Source organism: Nerophis ophidion, linkage group LG08 (assembly GCF_033978795.1).
Source record: "Nerophis ophidion isolate RoL-2023_Sa linkage group LG08, RoL_Noph_v1.0, whole genome shotgun sequence".
Classification (NCBI taxonomy): domain Eukaryota; kingdom Metazoa; phylum Chordata; class Actinopteri; order Syngnathiformes; family Syngnathidae; genus Nerophis; species Nerophis ophidion.
In genome coordinates, this window is record NC_084618.1 from 26,718,026 (window position 1) to 26,744,014 (window position 25,989).

Consider the following 25,989-nt stretch of genomic DNA (forward strand, 5'->3'; position numbering starts at 1 on the left):
AAGGTAAAATTAGTTAAATGGAAGGTAAACAAAAGGTAAAATAAGGAATTGAGAGGGTAAAACATTGCGATATTCAATCCCGGGCTCTGGAGATTTTTGTGTGGAGTTTGCATGTTCTCCCCGTGACTGTGTGGGTTCCCTCCGGGTACTCCGGCTTCCTCCCACTTCCAAAGACATGCACCTGGGGATAGGTTGATTGGCAACACTAAATTGGCCCTAATGTGTGAATGTGAGTGTGAATGTTGACTGTCTATCTGTGTTGGCCCTGCCATGAGGTGGCGACTTGTCCAGGGTGTACTCCGCCTTCCGCCCGATTGTAGCTGGGATAGGCACCAGCACCCCCCGCGACCCCAAAATTAATAAGCGGTAGTAAATGGATGGATGGAGGGTAAAACAAGGTAGAAGACGGTCAAAAAGGTAAATACAATTATGGCAAGTATAATCTTTGTTTATTTGAACTATTTTCCCTAAAATTTGCATCGAGGTTACCGCCCGAATGCAGCTGAGATAGGCTCCAGGATAGGCTCCAGCGACCCCCCGTGACCCCAAAGGGGACAAGCGGTAGAAAATGGATGGATGGATGGTTATGCATGGAGGTTGTAAAGTGTGTTTGGTCCGATTACGCGATTGTTTGAACAAATTAATGGATAGATTCCTCCTTTACTAGTGCTTCTCCAAGTGTGGTATGCCAAAGATGTTCCAACACAGTCTAAGTCTAAATGTCTAATTATTTGTGTCTGTATCTCTCTCTCTCTGTGTGTAATTAGATCCGCGTCTTTATGGGTTTTATTTTGGGTGTTTGTATCTCAATCTCTGTGTGTGTGTAATCAGATCAGCGTTATTGTGGGGTTTAATTTGTGTGTCTGTATCTCATTCTGTGGGTGTGTGTAATCAGATCTCGGTGTGTGTATTTATTTGTGTGTCTGTATCTCAATCTGTGTATGTAATCAGATCTCGGTGTGTGTATTTGTGTGTCTGTATCTCAATCTGTATGTGTAATCAGATCTCGGTGTGTGTATTTGTGTGTCTGTATCTCAATATGTGTGTGTATTTTAATTTGTGTCTCTGCATCTCAACCTGTGTGTGTAATCAGATCCGCGTGTGTGTGTATAATATGTGTGTCTGTATCTTAATCTGTTTGTGTGTAATCAGATCTGAGTGCGTGTTTAATTTTTGTCTCTGTATCTCAACCTGCGTTTGAGTAAACACATCCGCATGTGTGTGTTTTAATGTGTGTGTCTATCTCAATCTGTGTGTGTGTAGTCAGATCCCGGTGTGTGTATTTATGTGTGTGTCTGTATCTAAATGTGTGTGTGTTTGTGTGTGTGTGCAATCACATCTGCATGTGTGTGTTTTAATTTGTGTCTGTATCTCAATTTGTGTGTGTAATTAGATTCCGGTGTGTGTATTTGTGTGTCTATCTCAATCTGTGTGTGTGTAATCAAATCGACGTGTGTGTATTTTAATTTCTGTGTCTGTATCTCAACCTGTGTGTGTGTTTAAATGTGTGTGTCTTTCTCAATCTGTGTGTGTGTAATCGGATCTGAATGTGTTTAATTTGTGTGTCTGTATCTCAATCTGTGTGTGTGTATTCAGATACGCGTTTGTGTTTTTTAATTTGCGTGTATCTTAATCCATGTGTGTGTAATTAAATCCACGTCTTTAAATGTGTGTGTCTTTATCTCAATCTGTGTGTAATCAGTAAATTAGTAAATCCATAATTAGTAAATCCATAATTCTGTGTGTGTGTGTGTGTGTGTGTGTCATTTATAAAAATAAAAAAATGTACATGTGACTTTTGCAACAGTCCTGCCGTGAAAGATCGGTTTGTGTGTGAACGTGTAAAATGATTTGTGTGTAACTTCCTCCTTTCCTTCTACTCACCACTAGTCGGCGCCTTGCAGCCACTCGCACTCGTGTTGGCGTTGAAGTCAAGAACGATGGCCTTTCCATCACTTTCTGCAAGTAAAAGTTCATGTTTAGCAGTAACTTAGTTGGCACAAGTATTTTCTACTGAAAAAAGTTGTCAGTCATGACATGACGGCCGGAATGATCCAAGCAGATCTTACACACACACACACACACACACACACACACACACACACACACACAGTTAAATACGCACACACACTTGGGTACGCAGATAAACACATCGTTTCGCTGCAGAAATGTCACTTCTAAAAAGATGGCCAATTGAGGCTTTTGCCACACACAGAGTTAAACACGCACACATATTGTTTTTTACAGGCACACAAATCTGGATACACACACACACCTTTCATGGCAGAAGTGTCGCAAAAGTCACATGTAAAATGACCGCCAATCGAGGATTCCTGCTTCACACAAATCTAAATACGCACACACAGAGTGTAACACATCTGAATGCACACAACTATTATATTTTATACACACCTCAATCTGCATACGCACACACAAAAATTTGAGATACAGACACAAATCAATACAAAGAAAGGGAATTGGATTTGGGGCACAGATTGAGGTACAGACACACCCACGCAAATCTGATTACACACACACAGATTGAGATACAGACACACAAAATAGTACATAGACACATGAATTAGTTTAGACGCACATATTGAGATACGGACACACAATTTAAAACAAAACAGACGTGGATCTGATTACACACACAGATTGAGATACAGACACACAAATAAGTACACGGACACGTCAATTGGATTAGAAGCAAGATTGAGACACAAAAATTGAGATACAGACACACAAATTGGTACACAGACACATGTATTGGATTAGACACGCACAGATTGAGAGACAGAATTTAAAACACACACAGATTTGAGATAGACACAAATTAATACACGGAAATTGGATTTGGCCCACAGATTGATACAGACACACAAATAAGTACACAGAAACGTGAGATGGATTAGATGCAAGATTGAGATACAGACACAAAAAATAAAACACATGGTTGCAGATCCTATTACACAAACAGTTGTTGAGATACAGACACACAAATTAGTACAAAGACACATGAATTGGATTAGACGTACAGGTTGACATACAGACACACAAGATAAAACACACACACATGGATCTGCTTAAACGTACATAGATTGAAATACAGACACACAAGATAAAACACACCTGGATCTGATTTAACACACACCCACACAGATTGAGATACAAACACAAAATAGTACACAGACACTTGAATTGGATTAGACACACAGAATGAGATATAGACACACAGGATAAAACACACACACAAGTAAACACACTCACAAGCACACACATGCGGATATGATTACACACACACAAATTAATAAGATGGCGGCGCCCGGACGGGCTGCGCTCTCGAGGAGCTCTTGCTAAAGATGGAACATTTGGCAGAAATACCGGACAATTCCACAAACTGTATGGCTGGCTCACATCGTGGTCACTCCGTGATCACGTACGACCGCCAGACACTTCTGGATGTGGACATATCGGGCCGTTTTGGACTGATAGACACTTGCGTGCTAGACTTGCTAACTAGCATGGGAATACATCGGTGGCTACATCCAGCGGCCTGTGAAGCAGGGGAGTCTAGTAGCAGCGGGGGCCGTCTACGGAGCAGACGCCAGCGGTGTGATCGGAAACGCGGATGCCGAGCGGGGCTAAAAACAAAGCAGAAGGCTAATCCCCACAGAACACCACTTTCCTCCATCCCGAAGACGGATTTAGATGGAAAATGCGAGACTACTGGTCTGGGTAAGGAGTCAGTTAAATTAGAACAAGTTTTTTCTGCTTTGAGTGTTTCAGAGTTGGACATGTGTGTTACTGAGGTGGCTAACTATGATGCGTGTAGTTTATCAAAGCAACAAACAAACAATCGGAAAATCCCCGTTACTGAGGTGGCTAACCATGATGCGTGCAGTTTATCAAAGCAACAATCAAACAATCGGAAAATTCCTGTCGTATCAATTCCTAGATATGGTCGTAACTATACTAAATGCACTGGGCATAATAAACACAACATTATTAATATTGCTACTACGGATAATTTGATCAAAAACTCCCTAAAACAGCCCACTACCTATAATATAGGTTTTTTAAACATAAGATCATTGTCTCCCAAAACGTTGTTAGTTAATGATATTATCAGAGACAACAATCTTAACGTCATCGGTCTCAGCGAAACCTGGCTTAAACCAAACGACTTTTTTGCGCTAAATGAGGCATGTCCTCCTAACTTTGCACATGCGCATATTGCCCGTCCGCTCAAAAGGGGTGGGGGGGTCGCACTAATATACAACGAAAACTTTAACCTCAGTCCTAACAAATAATAAATATAAATCGTTTGAGGTGCTTACTATGAGGTCTGTCACACCGCTGCCTCTACACCTGGCTGTTATCTACCGCCCCCCAGGGCCCTATTCGGACTTTATTAATGAATTCTCAGAGTTCGTTGCTGATCTAGTGACACACGCCGATAATATAATCATAATGGGGGACTTTAATATCCATATGAATACCCCATCGGACCCACCGTGCGTAGCGCTCCAGACTGTAATTGATAGCTGTGGTCTCACACAAATAATAAATGAACCCACGCATCGCAACGGTAATACGATAGACCTAGTGCTTGTCAGGGGCATCACCGTTTCCAAAGTTACGATACTCCCGTATACTAAAGTATTGTCCGATCATTACCTTATAAAATTCGAGGTTCAGACGCATGTTCGTCAAACTAATAATAATAATAACTGCTATAGCAGCCGCAACATTAATACAGCCACAACGACAACTCTTGCTGACCTACTGCCCTCGGTAATGGCACCATTCCCAAAGTATGTGGGCTCTATTGATAACCTCACTAACAACTTTAACGACGCCCTGCGCGAAACCATTGATAACATAGCACCGCTAAAGTTAAAAAAGGCTCCAAAAAAGCGCACCCCGTGGTTTACAGAAGAAACTAGAGCTCAGAAATTATTATGCAGAAAGCTGGAACGCAAATGGCGCACGACTAAACTTGAGGTGCACCATCAAGCATGGAGTGATGGTTTAATAACTTATAAACGCATGCTTACCTTAGCTAAAGCTAAATATTACTCAAATCTCATCCACCGTAATAAAAACGATCCTAAATTTTTGTTTAGTACGGTAGCATCGCTAACCCAACAAGGGACTCCTTCCAGTAGCTTAACCCACTCAGCTGATGACTTTATGCAATTCTTTAGTAAGAAAATTGAAGTCATTAGAAAGGAGATTAAAGACAATGCGTCCCAGCTACAACGGAGTTCTATTAACACTGACACGATTGTATATACGGCGGATACTGCCCTCCAAAATAGTTTCTCTCGTTTTGAGGAAATAACATTAGAGGAATTGTTACAACGTGTAAATGGAATAAAACAGACAACATGTTTACTTGACCCTCTTCCTGGGAAACTGATCAAGGAACTCTTTGTATTATTAGGTCCATCAGTGCTAAATATTATAAACTTATCACTCTCCTCGGGCACTGTTCCCCTAGCATTCAAAAAAGCGGTTATTCATCCTCTTCTTAAAAGACCTAACCTCGATCCTGACCTCATGGTAAATTACCGACCGGTGTCTCACCTTCCCTTTATTTCAAAAATCCTTGAAAAAATTGTTGCGGAGCAGTTAAATGAACACTTAGCGTCTAACAATCTATGTGAAACCTTTCAATCCGGTTTCAGGGCAAATCACTCCACGGAGACAGCCCTCGCAAAAATGACTAATGATCTATTGCTAACGATGGATTCTGATGCGTCATCTATGTTGCTGCTCCTCGATCTTAGCACTGCTTTCGATACCGTCGATCATAATATTTTATTAGAACGTATCAAAACACGAATTGGTATGTCAGACTTAGCCCTGTCTTGGTTTAACTCTTATCTTACTGATAGAATGCAGTGTGTCTCCCATAACAATGTGACCTCGGACTACGTTAAGGTAACGTGTGGAGTTCCCCAGGGTTCGGTCCTTGGCCCTGCACTCTTCAGCATCTACATGCTGCCGCTAGGTGACATCATACGCAAATACGGTGTTAGCTTTCACTGTTATGCTGATGACACCCAACTCTACATGCCCCTAAAGCTGACCAACACGCCGGATTGTAGTCAGCTGGAGGCGTGTCTTAATGAAATTAAACAATGGATGTCCGCTAACTTTTTGCAACTCAACGCCAAAAAAACGGAAATGCTGATTATCGGTCCTGCTAGACACCGAACTCTATTTAATAATACAACTCTAACATTTGACAACCAAACAATTAAACAAGGCGACACGGTAAAGAATCTGGGTATTATCTTCGACCCAACTCTCTCCTTTGAGGCACACATTAAAAGCGTTACTAAAACGGCCTTCTTTCATCTCCGTAACATCGCTAAAATTCGCTCCATTCTGTCCACTAAAGACGCTGAGATCATTATCCATGCGTTTGTTACGTCTCGCCTCGACTACTGTAACGTATTATTTTCGGGTCTCCCCATGTCTAGCATTAAAAGATTACAGTTGGTACAAAATGCGGCTGCTAGACTTTTGACAAGAACAAGAAAGTTTGATCACATTACGCCTGTACTGGCTCACCTGCACTGGCTTCCTGTGCACTTAAGATGTGACTTTAAGGTTTTACTACTTACGTATAAAATACTACACGGTCTAGCTCCATCTTATCTTGCCGATTGTATTGTACCATATGTCCCGGCAAGAAATCTGCGTTCAAAGGATTCCGGCTTATTAGTGATTCCCAAAGCCCAAAAAAAGTCTGCGGGCTATAGAGCATTTTCTGTTCGGGCTCCATTACTCTGGAATACCCTCCCGGTAACAGTTCGCGATGCCACCTCAGTAGAAGCATTTAAGTCTCACCTTAAAACTCATTTGTATACTCTAGCCTTTAAATAGACTCCCTTTTTAGACCAGTTGATCTGCCGTTTCTTTTCTTTTTCTTCTATGTCCCACTCTCCCGTGTGGAGGGGGTCCGGTCCGATCCGGTGGCCATGTACTGCTTGCCTGTGTATCGGCTGGGGACATCTCTGCGCTGCTGGTCCGCCTACGCTTGGGATGGTTTCCTGCTGGCTCCGCTGTGAACGGGACTCTCGCTGCTGTGTTGGATCCGCTTTGGACTGGACTCTCGCGACTGTGTTGTATCCATTGTGGATTGAACTTTCACAGTATCATGTTAGACCCGCTCGACATCCATTGCTTTCCTCCTGTCTAAGGTTCTCATAGTCATCATTGTCACCGACGTCCCACTGGGTGTGAGTTTTCCTTGCCCTTATGTGGGCCTACCGAGGATGTCGTGGTGGTTTGTGCAGCCCTTTGAGACACTAGTGATTTAGGGCTATATAAGTAAACATTGATTGATTGATTGATTGAGATACAGACACACAAATTAGTACACAGACATGGTATTGGATTAGACGCACAGATTGAGATACAGACACAAAAAATAAAACACACACACACACTTGCACACATTAGTTGAGATACAGACACAAAAAATAAAACACACACACACACTTGCACACAATAGTTGAGATACAGACATACAAAGTAGTACACAGACAGTAGTTGAGATACAGACACACACATTAGTACACAAACACATGAATTGGTTAAATGCACAGACTGAGATACAGACATGCAAGATAAAACACACACAAATGGATCTGATTATACACACACACAGATTGAGATACAGACACACAAATTAGTACGCAGACAAGTGAATTGCATTAAACCCCCAAATTGAGATACAGACACACAAACAGAAACACACACAGATTGAGATACAGACACAACAAATAAAACAGACACACACAGATTGAGATACAGACACAAAAAATAAAACACACACTGGCACACAGTAGTTGAGATAAAGACACACACATTAGTACACAAACACGTGAAATGGATTAGACACACAGATTGAGATACAGACACACAAGATAAAACACACACAGATCTGATCTAACACACACAGATTGAGATACAGACACACAAATTAGTACACGGACAAGTGAATTGGATAAGACCATATATTTAGATACAGACACACAAGATAAAACACACACACACATGGATCTGATTAAACACACACACACAGATTGAGATACAGACACACATTAGTACACAGACACGTGAATTGGATTAGACACACAGATTGAGATACAGACACAGGATAAAACACACACACACATGGATCTAATTACACACACAGAGATTGAGATAAAGACACACAAATTAGTACACAGACACAAATTAGATTACACGCACAGATTGAGATACAGACACAAAAATAAAACACACACACACACTTGCACACATTAGTTGAGATACAGACACAAAAAATAAAACACACACACACTTGCACACAATAGTTGAGATACAGACATACAAAGTAGTACACAGACACGGGAAGTGGATTAGACGCACAGAATGAGATACAGGCACGCAAGATAACACACACACATGGATCTGATTAAACACACAGATATTGAGATACAGACACACAAATTAGTAACCAGCCATATTATTGGATGAGATGCACAGATTGAGATACAGACACAAAAAAATAAAACACACACTTGCACACAGTAGTTGAGATACAGACACACACATTAATACACAGACATGTGAATTGGATTAGACGCACAGATTGAGATACAGACACACAAATTAAACACACACACAGAGATTAAGATACAGAAACAAATTAGTACGCAGACAAGTGAATTGAATTAGACACGCAGATTGAGAAACACACAAAACAAAATACACAACACACACACAGATTGAGATACAGACACAAAAAAATAAAACACACACTTGCACACAGTAGTTGAGACACAAACACACACATTAATACACAAACACATGAATTGGATTAGACACAGATTGAGATACAGACACACAAGATAAAACACACACACACAGATCTGATTAAACACACACAGATTGATATACAGACACACAAATTAGTACACAGACAAGTGAATTGAATAAAACGCACAAATTGAGAAACAGACACACCAATTAAAACACGCACACACACAGATTGAGATATAGACACAACAAATAAAACACACACACATGGATCTGATTAAACCCACACACAGATTAAGATAGAGACACACAAATTAGTACACAGATAAGTGAATTGGATTAGACATGCAGATTGAGATACACACAAATCAAAATACACACACAGATTGAGATACAGACACAAAAAATAAAACACACGTGCACACAGTAGTTTAGATACAGACACACACATTAATACAGTGACACATGAATTGAATTAAACACACAGATTGAGATACAGACACAAATTAGTACACAGACAAGTGAATTGGATAAGACGCACAAATTGAGATACAGACACACAAATTAAAACACACATGCACAGATTGAGATACAGACACAACCAATAAAACACACTCTTGCACGCAGTAGTTAGTTTAATCAGATCCGTGTGTGTGTGTTTTATCTTGTGTGTCTGTATCTCAATCTGTGTGTCTAATCCAATTCATCTGTCACTGTACTAATGTGTGTGTGTCTGTATCTCAACTACTGCGTGCGATTGTGTTTTATTTTTTGTGCCTGTATCTCAATCTGTGTGTGTGTAGCACAATCTGCGTGTCTAATCCAATTCACTTGTCTGTGTACTAATTTGTGTACACTGTATGTATCTTAATCTGTGTGTGTGTTTAATCAGATCAATGTGTGTGTTTTATCTTGTGTGTCTGTATCTCAATCTGTGCGTCTAATCCAATTCACATGTCTGTGTACTAATGTGTGTGTCTGTATCCTAACTACTGTGTGCAAGAGTGTGTTTTATTTGTTGTGTCTGTATCTCAATCTGTGCGTGTGTGTACTAATTTGTGTGTCTGTATCTCAATCTGTGTGTGTGGATTAGACGCACAGATGGAGCGGCAGACACACAAGATAAAACACACATGCACACATGGATCTGATTAAACACACACACTGATTGAGATCTGGGATATGGGAGAGGCGGGGCTCTCCCTTAGAGATAGGGTGAGAAGCTCTGCCATCCGGGAGGAACTCAAAGTAAAGCTGCTGCTCCTCCACATCGAGAGGAGCCAGATGAGGTGGCTCGGGCATCTGGTCAGGATGCCACCCGAACGCCTCCCTAGGGAGGTGTTTAGGGCACGTCCAACTGGTAGGAGACCACGGGGAAGACACAGGACACGTTGGAAAGAATATGTCTCCCGGCTGGCCTGGGAACGCCTCAGGATCCCCCGGGAAGAGCTAGACGAAGTGGCTGGGGAGAGGGAAGTCTGGGCTTCCCTGCTTAGGCTGCTGCCCCCGCGACCCGACCTCGGATAAGCGGAAGATGATGGGTGGATGGATGGATGGATGGACAGATTGAGATACAGACACACAAATTAGTACACAGACACGTGAATTGGATTAGACGCAAAATTAAGACACACATCTGCAATTATTTTTCCCAAAACAGTACTTCCATAGAAAATATAGTGCCAAGCGGAAAGAGACGAGAGTTGGGAAAGAATGAGATGTAAAAACCTTCAGGAACAGGAACACTTGGGCCATCGTTAGGCGGTTCTGTGGTCAGGCTCATGCTCAGCAGGTAGACGTGGGGACCAGCAGGTTCCTGGTCAACATTGTGGCAGAAAGGAAACAACAACATTGATAGCACGCTCTTGATGTCCTGTATTTTGCTACATATCTACATGTTTATGTGACGTCAGAGGGTGAAAAAAGGTGTAAAAGCGGCGCGCAACCACCTGTTCCAAGAAGAGGACTACATCACGGCAACAACATCAGCAGCAGCGAGACTGCAAGGATGCTCTGCGGCATCTGACGGCTGATAAAGTGCGAGCGTTAATGAGGTTTGTTTTAAAAAGTGTCCAATATTGTGTCCGTTGGCCGACATAATAAAGCCAGAGCAGACGACAAAGCCGTGCAGCTAGCTCGCACTCCTCCATCCTCCACGATCGCTTTCTTTGCCTGCCGCTAATCGCCATCTTTTACGGCGTCCCTTTGATCGTTAACGTAGACTCCGGCAGCGGTATGTGTCGAAGTGAAAGTGAAATGAAAAAAAATGACTTAACAGCAGCGACGCTAGTTGTGCTCATTGTGCGCGCGCACACAATGTGTTAGCGGACATGTTGGCGAGACCGGGGGGAAAGCATTTAACTCACCGCTGCCACACGCTTCCGTATAACTTGGAACTCCGCCGCCTGACAATAATCACAACGATACGTTAAACTTTTGGGAAAAGCCGCTAACGTTTAATTGTTTTGTTTCTCCCCAACCCTGGTTAGCCTTAGATCGATGCTAAATGCTAGCGTCTCCGCCCCTTCGGCTTGCTGTGAGGACAGAGGGGCGAAAGTGAGTGGCTCTGCGCATGCGCACCCGACTACAAACTACCCGCATGGTCTCGCCTGCTCAGCGTGGAACGCATCCAGTTTGCCTGTGCATTTGTAGATCTGCGCACGTGGGGACAAACCGAACACAACAGATATCCAAACAAAAAGGAGTCCGTTTTTCCTCGCAATTTCACGTGTCATCAAAGAGTAAAAATGCATTTGTTTAAATATGCATCATAACAAAAAAGGGTAATATTAAAAAAAAAAAAAAATGAATAGATGTTGATAGTCCTGACTGGTATACAAAAGCTATGGAGATCTCCCGTCCAAAGGCAAAACCTAGTAACTCACTTGTAGATGATTTTGAGAAAACAAAGGAAAATCAGTTCATCTTGATGCTGTCTTACAAAGATCTACAAAGTCATCAAACGTATAGATGTTTTCTTGAGCTTTCATTTTCTTGCCGATTGAATCTGCTCTCATGAACGTGTGCCCTTTCTCCAGATATTTTATCACAATCTTGGGTGGGCCCCATTCTGCGTTTGCACATTGGGCAAGAGCCGTGTACAGCGTCCAGTTTTTATTTCGACCTCCACAATTATCTGCCCAAAAGTGTATGCAAGTGGAAGAATCAAGAACAATACATTTAATGAAGGTGCTCGCAACATCCTGGGCCAATCTTCCAAGTTCCAAATATCCCCTCGTGCCATAATATCACATAATCAGGTTGTCCGCCGGCCCCCATCCGTGCAAATGTCTCATTAAAGAAAATAAGGCGTTTGACAAAGAAGCTTCGATTGGTCCCTTGAGATACTAGGTTTTTCTGTTGTATCTACGCGGTTATTGCGCGTAACAGCTTACTTACGGAACAAATTACAATATCGCATACACTAATGTAAAGCATATCACCTAGGAACTCCAAAATTATTATCAGCTCAGTTTTGACCAACATTGAGTTACTGGGTTTTGCCTTTGGACGGGAGAGATGATATCAGTAGAAAAACATGGATTTAGTTTGGATAATAATGATTCATATATTGGAATATGGCATCCGTTATTTAAATTTGTTTTAAGTATTAAACAAGCAGGGTTTAGGAGTGTTTTTTCTACCATGGACAATATTCATTAGGTGTGTGGGGAAAAGTCGATTCAAATACAAATCGAATCGTTTATGTTGTGCGAGTCAGAATCGATTCTAATTTATAAAAAATCTATTTTTTTTCTATCCATCCATTTTCTACCGCTTATTCCATTGTGGGGTCGCGGGGGGCGCTGGCGCCTATCTCAGCTACAATCGGGCGGAAGGCGGCGTACACCCTGGACAAGTCGCCCCTCATCGCAGGGCCAACACAGATAGACAGACAACATTCACACTCACATTCACGCACTTTGCTTGTGTTGTTTTGGCTGTATGAATCCTTTTCTAATGTGAAAAGGAGAAACGTTCCTTCAGAGTTCCTCGAGAGGTAATCAAAAACGGCGGAAAAGTGCAACATTTTACGAGACAGCATGCAGCTCACACTCCATCTAGTCCAAAGGAGCAGAGTCAAATAATGCATTTTGCAGTGATCACTTTGTTAAAGATTTGTTTGATACATTTTTAACTGTATTTTTTTTTTTAATCAATCCAACAAACCACTACACAGCAATACCATAACAATGCAATCCAATTCCAAAACCAAACCTGACCCAGCAACACTCAGAACTGCAATAAACAGAGCAATTGAGAGGAGACACAAACACGACACAGAACAAACCACAAGGATTGAAACAAAAATGAATATTATCAACAACCGTATCAATATTATTTATAATTTCAGCATAGCAGTGATTAAAAATCCCTCATTGACATTATCATCAGACATTTATAAAAAATAAAAAAAAGTGGCTTACACCCTGTGTCCAATATTTTCACAAAGATAAAATAAGTCATATTTTTGGTTCGTTTAATAGTTCAAACAAATTTACATTATTGCAATCAGTTGATGAAACATTGTCCTTTACAATTATAAAAGCTTTTTACAAAAATCTACTACTCTGCCTGCATGTCAGCAGACTGGGGTAGATCCTGCTGAAACCCTACGTATTGAATGAATACAGAATCCTTTTAAATCAGGAAAAAAATCGTTTTTGAATCGAGAATCGAATCGAAAAAATCGACATATTATCGAATCGTGACCCCAAAAATCGATATTGAATCGAATCGTGGGACAACCAAATATTCACAGCCCTAATATTCATACATTGAATCAGATCAAAGAAAAATGCCAAGAATACAACAAACCACTTTATATGGCCTTCATAGACTATGAAAAGGCATTTGATTCGGTGGAAACACAGTCAGTTCTAAAAGCTCTGCAAGATCAAGGAATTCATCATAAGTACATTAACTTACTCAAGGACATCTTCACAAACTGCACTACCACAGTTACGATGCACAAACCAAGCGAGAAAATCCACATAAAGAAGGGTGTCCGACAAGGCGATACAATTTGGCCTAAACTGTTTACAGCTTGTTTGGAAGGCATATTTCGCTTTCTGGAGTGGGAGGATAAAGGAGTTGATATCAACGGAGACAAATTTAATCATCTGAGGTTTGCAGATGACATTGTTGTCTTGGGAGAGCAATTCAGTGAAGTGGAATATATGCTTAAAGACCTTGCAAATGCCAGCAAATATTGTGGATTGAAAATGAATATGAAGAAAACAAAAGTTATGGCAAATTCCATGGTACCTCGTGGACCTGTGACTGTTAATGGAAATGAAATTGATAAAGTTAATGAATACATCTATCTGGAGCAGAGATTTAGCCTGAAAGAAAAGAGTCAAAAACAGGAGATAGGGAGGAAAATCAGATTGGGTTGGTGCCAATATGGAAAACTGAGGAGAAATACCCTTAAGCCTGAAAAGAAAGGTCTTTACTCAATGCCTGTTACCAACCATGACATATGGAGCTGAAACCTGGACATTGTCAAATAAAATGGAAAAGAAAATAGCAGCAGCACAACACAACATGGAAAGAAATATGCTCGGAATCACATATAAAGACAGAAAAACAAATGAATGGGTGAGAAAACAAACGCAAGTCCAAGACATTATGAGAACTATAAAATTAAGTAAGTGGAAGTGGGCTGGACATATCAGTAGGAGAACAGATAATAGATGGACTTCCCTAATGACATCATGGCGCCCCATGGATGGGAGCAGAAATAGAGGAAGACAGAGAGTGAGATGGCGAGATGAAATAGACAAATATTGGGGAAGAGTGCAGTGGCAGGGAGCAGCTAGAGATCCTTCACTATGGCAGAAACATGCTGAGGCTTAATGGCTGATGATGATGAACTATTAAATGAACCAAAATATGACTTATTGTATATTTGTGTAAGATATTGGACACGGTGTGTTGTCCAGCTTATGAGATGTGATGCAAGTGTAAGCCACTGTAACACTATTGTTCTTTCTTTTTATGTTTTTAATGATTGTATCAATGAGAGATTTTTAATCACTGCTATTTTGAAATTGTTACTAATATTGATCATTTTCCTTTTTGGTTCACTACTTTTAGATTGTACCGTGTCATGTTTGTGTGACCTCAATTGCTCTGTTTATTGGTATTCTGAATGTTGCTGGGTCAGGTTTGGTTTTGGAATTTATTGCATTGTAATGGTATTCTTTTGTAGGATTGATTAATAAATTCATAAAAAACCAAACAACAAAAAAAACTATTTCATGAATTGGTTCACGCTTGGGGGCTTCACGGTGGCGGAGGGGTTAGTGCGTCTGCCTAATTTGACTTTGGAATTTATTGCATTGTGATGGCATTGTTTTGTTGGATTGATTAATAAAGTCATAAAAAAAAAACCCCAAAAAACAATTTTACCAATTGGTTCACGATTGGGGGCTTCACGGTGGCAGAGGGGTTAGTGCGTCTGCCTCACAATATGAAGGTCCTGAGTAGTCCTGGGCTCAATCCCGGGCTCGGGATCTTTCTGTGTGGAGTTTGCATGTCCTCCCCGTGAATGCGTGGGTTTCCATAGCTCGGTTGGTAGAGTGGCCGTGCTAGCAACTTGAGGATTGCAGGTTCGATTCCCGCTTCCGCCATCCTAGTGACTGCCGTTGTGTCCTTGGGCAAGACACTTTACCCACCTGCTCCCAGTACCACCCACAGTGGTTTAAATGTAACTTCGATATTGGGTTTCACTATGTAAAGCGCTTTGAGTCACTAGAGAAAAGCACTATATAAATATAATTCACTTCACTTCACTTCACTTCACTACTGCGGCTTCCTTCCACTTCCAAAGACATGCACCTGGGGATAGGTTGATTGGCAACACTAAATTGGCCCTAGTGTGTGAATGTGAGTGTGAATGTTGTCTGTCTATCTGTGTTGGCCTTGTGATATGGTGGAGACTTGTCCAGCGTGTACCCCGCCTTCCGCCCGATTGTAGCTGAGATAGGCAAGCGCCCCCGTGACCCCAAAGGGAATAAGCGGTAGGAAATGGATGGATGGGTTCACGATTGGTTTGTTTGAATTTGATTGTAAAACTTTTTTTTTTTTAAACAACGCGTGTTTATATTTCAGAGTCGAAAGCAATAACTAAAATGGATTATTAATTTTCTACCTTGAAAGCGCTTTTAACGTTATTTACCCATCTAAAATCTAAAATTGGTTTGATTTTTTTGTTTTATATGTCATATAACAACAAACAAAAACGATTCGTCAGCAGAAAAAAAAAAACTGAACAATGACAACATCAGGTGTTTTGGTGTATTCCTACACCGGAACCGGAAGTTGCTAAGAAAAGACGGTCTGACGTGGGGGGGAAAAAAACGTCTGAATCTATATATTTAGATTCAAACGCAAGAAACCACACCACGTTATTTTTTACAGGGTGTGCGATCATGTGTTTATATAGCAACTTTCGGTTCCGGATATAAGAAACAGTCTGTTTATAGTCCGGTTCTTTTTTTGTTTCTGCTGGCTGGTGGTTCAAAATGTTGTTTCATAAAACATAAAAAGGAAAATCATAAATGTTTTAATAGATCGAAAAAAATATATTTTTTCTTTTCAACACTGAAAAAAACGCTTTGTTTAAAAAATTAAAAATAAAATTCCAACTAAACCCATCGTTTTTTTCCCTCCAATTCCCATTGATTAATAGAAAACTCACATTTATTTTCGTTATATTGTTATAATAAAAATGAAAATCACCAGTCAGAAGAAATATTTTAAAAAACCGGACCAAAAACAGATGTTTTCTCCTATTCCAACATCGCAGTCGGAAGATTTTTTTTTTTTTTTACGTAGGAAACCCATCGTGGCGTTGTATCGTGCGTCAGAAAAGACCAGATCGTAGAATAATATGTTTTATATATAAACTACAGTTATATCCTACATGCTGGTGTGACATGTGTGGAAAAACAGAGTCTGAATCAATATATTTAGATTCAAACGCAGGATACCACACCACGTTATTTTTTACAGGGTGTGTGATCATGTGTTTAAATAGCAACTTTCGGTTCCGGATATACGACACAGTCTGTTTTTAGTACGTTTTTTTGTTTCTGCTGGCTGGTGGTTCAAAATTGTGTTTCATAAAACGTAAAATGAAAATTATACATTTTTTGTTGATCTAAAAAAAAAAAAAATGTTCTTTTTAACACTAAAAAGAACGCTGTTTCAAAATTTCAAAATAAAATTCGAATTAAACCAATCGCCCCCCTCCCCCATTCTCATTGATGAATGGATAACTCACATTCGTCTTCGTTATATTGTTATAATGAAAATGAAAATAAACAGTCAAAAGAAATATTTAAAAAAACGGACCAAGAAAGGATGTTTTCTCCTATTCCAACATCGCAGCGGGAAAAAAAAAAAAATCACGTGGGAAACCCATCGTGGCGTTGCTTCATACGCCAGAAAAGACCAGAAGATCATAGAAGAATATGTTATATATATATATATATATATATATATATAAATATATATATATATATATATATATATATATATATATAAAGTTATTCCCTACATACTGGTCCGCGGTCTTATCTTAAAAACGGCAACTTCCGGTTCCCTCATACGAAAAAACATCCGTTTTCTTCCTTTCTATTGACTTAACATTTTTGTTGTATGAATTGTAGAATAAAAAAAAAACAGGAACACACAATGACTCAAAACAGTGTCATAGCAGACACATTTCGATGTTCGATAGATAAATACGAGACGTGATTTATTCAAAACAGAATGAATGGGCCGGTGGATGTCGCGCATGCGTACTGTCAGTACTAAGAGGGCGTCGTGCATGGCGTCATGGGGCTACTCGGCTAGCTGCGTGTGACTTGTCCAAATGGAGAGTGAACACACACTTTTACACCTCAATGGAGCTTTCTTCTACAAACTAAACCTCGACTGGACTGCGAGAAACATTTGAGCTTTCACCCAAGAGGAATAGCAGCGACTCGGAGAGGAGCTTGTTTACTTGTTTAGACAAATAATCACTCGGCGGAAGTAAGTTGTAAAGATTAGCTTTTTAGCTCATGTATACTTTGGCTAAACTACGTCATTATTTTCACGAACGTCATTCTTGTCTCTTCTAATAGCCAACATTTGACTGTTTACGAGTCAAGTTTGGCTAAGGTAGCATTTCTGTCCACGAATGTGAAATGGTAACTCGTTAGTTTGAGCATGTTTTATATAATTTGGTGTAACATTATTGAGTGGCCCTGTGACGTCACGCTTGTCAGCTCTTTTTGCTAACTCACAGTAAATAAGGTGTTGGCTTGTCTGAATGGAAACATGTCAAAGTGTGTGACAGAAGTGTATTAACAGCAACTTTTCCCGACTGGCAGGGTGAGTCATCCTCTCACACTTTCAGCATGTGAGTGAAAGAACTTCTCTGTCTGGCTTCCTACTTCCTGCCTGCAGGAATGTCCATCAACCATGAAGACGTAAGTACTATATACATTTACACGCTGTACCATGACAGCACCCTCTTCTCACGGCTCAGTTTCCAAGCAATTTTTTTTCCTGATGAGAAATAATGGATATAGTCCGTTCCAGTGTCAAACTGTGGCCTTGGGGAAAGCGTGGCGAAGTTGGTAGAGTGGCTGTGCCAGCAATCTGAGGGTTACTGGTTCAATCCTAACCTTCTACCATCCTAGTCACGTCCGTTGTGTCCTTGGGCAAGACACTTTCCCCCTTGCTCCTGATGGGTCCTGGTGAGCGCTGTGCATGGCAGCTCCCACTGTCAGTGTGTGAATGTGTGTGTGTGAATGGGCGAATGTGGAAATACTGTCAAAGCACTTTGGGCTCCCTCAAAAAGGGGTAGAAAAGTGCTATACAAGTACAAGCCATTTACCATTTGGTAACACTTCATTAACTGTACGGGCAGTGTTTTATAGCATTTTCAAGACCCCGTACATGTAATATTGGGTTATGCTGTTAAAGAGACATAATTGGAAAGAGCTCAGGTTTGACTGATATTCCACGGTACAGTTAATGCTGCAAGCTCTTTGGACACTGTTGCGTTTGGACCAGATCTTCTGCTGGTCGCTCCCCAGATTCTTTTGATGACACATAAGCTGGTTTTAAATGAATCCCAGACAGAGTAGCTGTTTTGACCTTTTATTCCAAAGCTTTGGGAGACCAAATCTATGCACAACACATTCAAATCGCATCGCCCTAGTTGATCTGCTCATCCTACGGAAGTCTCGCCTTTTACACTATTTCACTCGCCCCCCTCCTCACATCCCCCTACAGAGCGAATCCACATATCTATTCTCCTTCTAAGCCTGGGACATTTGAGATAAGAAGGGTGTTATGGCTGCTAGTTACATTCCACGCTTCAAGGTCTACGCATGCACAACACTTAGCTGTTTTCAAATATGACTAGGATTTAAAGAGATATCTACAGTTGTGATCAAAATTATTCAACCCCCACACAATTTTGGTGTTTTAGCAAGTAGGACATTTATTCCATATTTTGTTTATAGTCCTATCAAATAAAGATGCATTAAATAGACAAATGCAACTTGAATTACAAAAATATATTTTGTAACATACCAAACAGTGTCATTTCTCTTAATATCTCATTGACAAAATTATTCAACCCCTTGAAGATCATAACTATTAAGAACATAATTTGAATAAGGTCTTTTTAATCAAGTGTTGAAAACACCTGTAGATGTGATTAGAACCATAACGAGCAACAATTAAACTGATTGAAAAAGACTGTGACGCTCAGCTTCTTGTAGATGGTCAATGGTGTATTCGCAACATGGTGAAGTCCAGGGAGTGGTCAAAGAAGTGAAGAGAGGAGGTAATTTCTCTTCATAAGAAAGGATATGGATATAAGAAAATAGCAAAGACATTACACATTCCAAGAGACACAGTTGGGAGCATAATTCGCAAGTTTAAAGCTAAAGGCACAGTGGAAACACTACCTGGGCGTGGTAGAAAGAGGATGCTTCGTGCAACTGCTGTCCGGTATTTGAAGCGTACAGTGGTGAAAAACCCCCGGGTAACAGCTGAGGAACTACAACAGGACATTGCAGAGGGGGGAATGCAGGTTTCGTCCCAGACAAAAAGGCGCGCACTACGAAATGAAGGCCTCCATGCCAGAACTCCCAGGCGCACCCCACTTCTGACTACCAGGTACAAGAAAATAGACTCCAGTATGCCAAAAATCATCTGGACAAACTCCAAAGGTTTTGGGAAACTGTTCTATGGAGCGATGAGACAAAACTGGAACTCTTTGGGCCTAATTAATCAACGTGATGTCTGGAGGAGAAAAAATTAAGCTTACGAAGAGAAGAACACCTTGCCTACTGTTAAGCATGGTGGGGGGTCAATCATGCTCTGGGGCTGTTTCTCTGCCTCAGGTACCGGGAATCTCCAGCGCGTTCAAGGCATTATGAATTCTATTTCCTACCAGAAGATATTAGCTGCAAATGTCATGAAGTCAGTGACGAAGCTGAGGCTTGGGAGACGTTGGACCTTCCAACCTTCCAACAGGACAACGATCCCAAGCGTACCTCCAAATCAACATCAGAGTGGTTGCAGAAGAAAGGCTGGAAGACTCTGGAGTGGCCGTCACAGTCACCAGACCTAAATCCTATAGAAAACCTGTGGTGGGACTTGAAGAAAGCAGTTGCAGCACGCAAGCCCAAGAATATGAATGAACTGGAGGCCATTGCCCAAGAGGAATGGGCTAAAATACCTGTAAATGGTTGCAAGAAGCTTGTGTCCGGTTATGTATCACCTTTGAAGGATCTAATTACTGCCATTAAGGGTGTTCTACTAAGTACTAAAGATGCATGTAACTAGGGGGTTGAATCATTTTGTCAATGAGATATTAAGAAAAATTTCCTTTTTTGTTATTTTGTAAAATACAGTGTTACAATTTAAGTTGCATTTGTCTATTTGACACATCTTTATTTGATATGACTATAAACAAAATACAGAATAAATGTCCAACTTGCTAAAACACCAAAAATGTGTGGGGGTTGAATAATTTTGATCACAACTGTATCTCTGTCAACACCAAGAGAAAAGAAAACATGAATGAAACTCACCTTCGAAGCCTGACAGTATTTGAAGAGCTGATAAAAGTTGGCCAAATAAGTCCAAGTCGGGCAAACGCTATAGGGCGCTGAAAGCGGGCACAGATAGACTAAAAAACTGTTTTCGCCCAAGAGCCATAGTAGCATTAAATAGGCCCTGATTGAACACAATGTGTTCGTCATGTCCTCATGTGTCGTGTCTTTTATTTTTCGGACTATAATGTGCAATAATGTTGGACTGTGCAATACATCCCAAATGGCCTCTTTATAAGTGCAATAATACTGGACTGTGAAACAGAATAATGTGAAAAAAAAAAAATATATATATATATATATATATATATATATAATCTTTTAGTGACGTGCGGTGAACTAAACATCAGGTGAGGCGTACATACTTTTTATTTTTTTTACTTAAATTCATATGTGCAGCTCTAGTCATTGTTGATTTGGGTTGCACATTAGAGTTACAGGGAAAAAAGGGAGTTAATCGCTTTCATAAAAACGTTATAATGATATGATATGATAAATGGGTCCAAAACTATTTGATAAAGTTGTTATTAAATACTTTTGGTCCCAATTTCTTTTAACAAAATAAATCAAGTATTGTGAGTGTATATTACCTTTCTGTATTTGTATTTGAAGCAGCAATAGCTATCCTCCATGAAAATGTACTTTGTATGACCGCATTCATTTTGTCTTAAAGTCCAGTTTAGAGAAGTATTTAATCTTGGATACAGTATATAATCTTCCATTTTGGCAGAAACATTCATTTAATAACATTTCATTCCAAGAAATTAAACTATTTTTGCATCCGACAAAAAACACCCACAAACGCTGGCTTACTCTAATAAAAATGCCATGTTTGTTATGAATACAGTTAAAAAAAAAAAAATTGCTGGCTTCCCTGGAGAGACCTGTGTCTGCTAGCTTGAGTGCCCCCACTTCGCCCAGTGTGGTGAGTCAGAGTACTGCTGGGGCATTGAACTGCAAGTTGACAATATATCGCCCCCTACCTTGAGGCGGAGGTACTTGCTGCCTCAAGACCTGCCTTTTCCACGTGGCAACAAGCATGCGCCCCCTCGCACGCAATACACACACGTAGAGAAACATGTTTGCTTGACCGCTCTGTGTTAAAGCTTTACAACAAACAAAGAAACACCGGCTGGGTTTCGGTGCTAAAGGCAGCTGCAATCCACCGCTTTCCACCAACAGCATTATTCTTTATAGTCTTCATTATTAATTGAACAAATTGCAAAAGATTCAGCAACACAGATGTCCAAATTACTGTGTAATTATGCTATAAAAAGAGACGACCTTTAGCCGTAAGTGGTGCTGAGCTAATATGTCCGCTACAACTGTGAGACGTCACAAAGCGCATGCTTACTTTTACCCCATGCCTTTGGTAAGCGCAGGAATCAGAGGAGGTTTTAAATTAATTAGCGCCCCAGCGGCAATTCAAGGAAATATATGTAAATCCTATGAGACTTGGCCAATTGTATTGATCTGAAATTTCAATAGAAGTGTGTGTTTTCTCCAGGAGTTTGTTGCCGTGCGGGTTCAAGACCCCCGTGTGCAGAATGAAGGCTCGTGGAATTCATATGTGGACTACAAGATATTCCTCCACGTGAGTGCTTTATAGACTTGCGATCCGCTTGGAATGAAGAAAAGTGATTGGCTCACGTCTGTCATGTGGTCTATTGCAGTCATGGTTAGTACCGTATGTTCTGCACTATAAGGCGCACCGGATTTTAAGGCGCACCTTCAATGAATGGCCTATTTTAAAACTTTGTTCATATATAAGGCGCATAGAATAGGTGCTACAGTAAAGGCTGGGGTTATGTTATGCATCCTTTAGATCAGGGGTCAGGAACCTTTTTGGCTGAGAGAGCCATGAAAGCCAAATATTTTAAAATATATTTCCGTGAGAGCCATACAATATTTTTAACACTGAATACAACTGTTAGGTTCAAACACTGATGACATCTATTAAACAGACTAGAAGCAAGGAATTAAACAGTGACTGGATTTAATTTAGCTCAATGTGGAGAAACCTTGTACAGTGTCGTCCCACGCTCTGACAAGAGAATTCAACACCTCTTTTATTTGGACTTTTCCTGATTACAACAAAAAAATGCGTGCATCTCTTATTCTTTGTAATAACATTGTTATTCTGAAACTAACCAATAATAAATAAAATATTTTTGACCATTAATGTGACTACTTGAACAGGTGCGATAGAAACGGATGGATGGATTCAAATGCATGAGAATGTTTTATATTTTGAACGTTATTTTTAACACTGTGATTACCAGCGAAATTATTTATTACTTATCGTGTTAAGCAACATCAGCTAAGATTTATCTGAGAGCCAGATGCAGTCATCAAAAGAGCCACATATGGCTCAAGAGCCATAGGTTCCCTACCCCTGCTTTAGATGGAGCTGCGCTAAAGGGAATGTCAACAAAACAGACAGACAGGTCAGTCAAACTTCATTAATAGATTACAAACCAGCGTTCTGACAACTCCGTTCACTCCCAAAATAAATAAACAGCTGTTTTATTATTTTCCCCAATGCAATAAACACGTAAAAAAAAGTCAGATACTGTTACGGTAAATCAAACGTGCAATCACAATATAGTAACACTCGAAATAGTGCGAAAGCAACAATATATCAATAACCCAACGTTGCTCAAACGATAATGTCACACAACACAACACACAAAATAAACACGTAAATCTCACTTTATTAAGTTATTCCTCATCCACAAGTGCCTCAAATTCTTCTTCTTCAGTGTTCGAATCAAACAGTTGGGCGAATACGGCATCCATGCCCGGCTCCGTCTCGTCGAATTCGTCATTAAACGAGTCAGTGTTGCTGCTGCTAATGTTAAATTCTCTCGCTGCTGCTCTATTCCCGTCTTCTACTGTGTGACTGATCGCCTTGAGTTTAAACTCTGCGTCGTAAGCGTGTCTCCTAATAGGAGCCATTTTGAGGTCTTTACGTAAACACACAGAAACGGCACGCCTCCCACAGTCATATATCCCAGCATGCCTTGCACGCTTCTTCTTCTACGAGGGAAAAGGAAGTCGGCGGCTGCTTACAGTAGAAGAAGAAGCGCGCTTCTTCTACGGGGGAAAAGGAAGTCGGCGGCTGCTTACCGTAGCAGACGCGCACTTCCTCTTCTATGGGGTAAAATTAAGTTGGTGGCTGCTTACCGTAGTTACGAGACCTGTTGTGGCTCAATATTGGTCCATATATATAAGGCGCACCGGATTATAAGGCGCACTATCAGCTATTGAGAAAATTTGAGGTTTTTAGGTGCGCCTTATAGTGCGGAAAATACGGTAAATATTGATGCTATTTATTAGGGCTTCGAATCTTTGGGTGTCCCACGATTCGATTCAATATCGATTCTGGGGGTCACGATTCGATTCAAAATCGTTTTTTTTTTTTTTCAATTCAACACGATTCTCGATTCAAAAACGATTTTTCCCCGATTCAAAATGATTTTCTATTCATTCAATACATAGGATTTCATCAGGATCTCCCCCAGTCTGCTGACATGCAAGCAGAGTAGTAGATTTTTTCAATAAAGCTTTTATAATTGTAAAGGATAATGTTTTATCAACTGATTGCAATAATGTAAATTTGTTTTAACTATTAAATGAACCAAAAATATGAATTATTTTATCTTTCTGAAAATATTGGACACAGTGTGTTGTCAAGCTTATGAGATGCGATGCAAGTGTAAGCCACTGTGACACTATTGTTCTTTTTTTTTAATTTTAATACATGTCTAATGATAATGTCAATGAGGGATTTTTAATCACTGCTATGTTGTAATTATAACTGATATTGATGTTGTTGATAATATTAATTTTTGTTTCACTACTTTTGGTTTGTTCTGTGTCGTGTTTGTGTCTTCTCTCAATTGCTCTGTTTATTGCAGTTCTGAGTGTTGCTGGGTCAAGTTTGGTTTTGGAATTAGATTGCATTGTTATGGTATTGCTGTGTATTGTTTTGTTGGATTGATTCATTAAAAAATAAAAATAAAAAATCGATTTTATAAAAATGAGAATCGATTTTGAATTGCTCAACGTGAGAATCGCGAGTGGAATTCGAATCTATTTTTCCCCACACCCCTACTATTTATACACGTTGTCCAGCATACATACATCTTTTTTTCCCCCAACTACAATAGAACTACATCAGCAGATACAATATCGACACAAATGATACCATTATTTAGTATTAAAAAATGAATAATTAGTGGAATAGATAAGTAGTAAGCAACACTTTTGTCCTGCAGTAAAAAAATCCCTTTTTTTGCTGGAGCCAAAACATTTTTTAAGAATAAAAATTAGTCTCATTTTAAATATTTCTCCCCAAATAAATTTTGATATCTTACAAGGCATTTATTAAGTTATTGTGAGAATTCTTCCTTGATCTGCTTTTACCGCCGCCACGCTCCTTTCTCTCACTCCTGCAGTGCTGGTCGCTCACAGTGCGTCTCCTGTACTTACCTGTCAAAACAAAACATTTTTTGCTAGGAAATCCAGTTTTTGTCCTTCTTTCCCAGTGTGTCACCTGTCCCCCTTTGTTTGTTTTGGCTACTGCCGCGATGGAGTCGCTCGACAAGCCCCCGTCCGCAACATTCGCAGCGTGGGCTCATTAAGGGAGTGCATGGAGTTTCATGATCAATCAAATATCGCGACAGAGATAGACGGACATGAAGATAACAGAAAATATATCACTTCCAAAAATCTAAACTTTGTGTGAATATCTTGACAAATGTGAGATGACTATGTAGGTAAAGAAGAGCAGGCAGCAGCTCACACATTCTCATACTTTCTGTAACATCCAGGAAGAAATGATTTTGATAAATGTCTCAACTGTAATCTATGTGATCGAGCCCAGAATTGTTTTTTATTTAAATGTTGACAATATTTTAGAAACCTTACGATGTATTGTATCCATAAAGTGTTATAAAATGAAGTAGACTCATTAGTTATTGTGATGTAGATACATTTTATGATGTAAAACATCAAACATTATGCTTTTCCT

The 25,989-nt window shown here is 40.1% G+C and overlaps 3 protein-coding genes across 6 annotated transcripts in view; 2 read left to right on the plus strand and 1 right to left on the minus strand.

Annotated features, from left to right (window-relative positions):
- cbx1b (chromobox homolog 1b (HP1 beta homolog Drosophila)) overlaps window positions 1–11,393 on the minus strand; it is a 23,127-nt gene extending 11,734 nt beyond the window's left edge. Inside the window, exons 1-3 of one of the 3 annotated variants that reach the window (XM_061908136.1) lie at window positions 11,190–11,393; window positions 10,552–10,639; window positions 1,885–1,959 (exon numbers count right to left, since the gene is read on the minus strand). In XM_061908136.1, the coding sequence (XP_061764120.1) occupies window positions 1,885–1,959; window positions 10,552–10,606 (130 nt within the window). In that variant the 5' untranslated portion in view covers window positions 10,607–10,639; window positions 11,190–11,393. Of the gene's footprint in view, window positions 1–1,884; window positions 1,960–10,551; window positions 10,640–10,772; window positions 11,137–11,189 lie in introns of those variants that run through there. The other 2 variants (XM_061908138.1, XM_061908137.1) reach the window with 2 other exon arrangements.
- On the plus strand, window positions 1,768–4,439 carry LOC133557575 (uncharacterized). Its single transcript, XM_061908134.1, has one exon. It carries the CDS (start codon window positions 3,363–3,365, stop codon window positions 4,311–4,313), a length of 951 nt encoding a protein of 316 aa, XP_061764118.1. The 5' UTR covers window positions 1,768–3,362; the 3' UTR covers window positions 4,314–4,439.
- The window catches only part of snx11 (sorting nexin 11), a 24,160-nt gene continuing 8,922 nt past the window's right edge, over window positions 10,752–25,989 (plus strand). Inside the window, exons 1-3 of one of the 2 annotated variants that reach the window (XM_061908131.1) lie at window positions 10,752–10,877; window positions 18,210–18,308; window positions 22,462–22,548. In XM_061908131.1, coding sequence (XP_061764115.1) covers window positions 18,288–18,308; window positions 22,462–22,548 — 108 coding nt within the window. In that variant the 5' untranslated portion in view covers window positions 10,752–10,877; window positions 18,210–18,287. Of the gene's footprint in view, window positions 10,878–17,622; window positions 17,869–18,209; window positions 18,309–22,461; window positions 22,549–25,989 lie in introns of those variants that run through there. The other variant, XM_061908130.1, reaches the window with a different exon arrangement.

Bases quoted from the DNA above. Each gene is read 5' to 3' on its own strand.
- LOC133557575 (XM_061908134.1), top strand. From the start codon at position 3,363: ATGGAACATTTGGCAGAAATACCGGACAATTCCACAAACTGTATGGCT.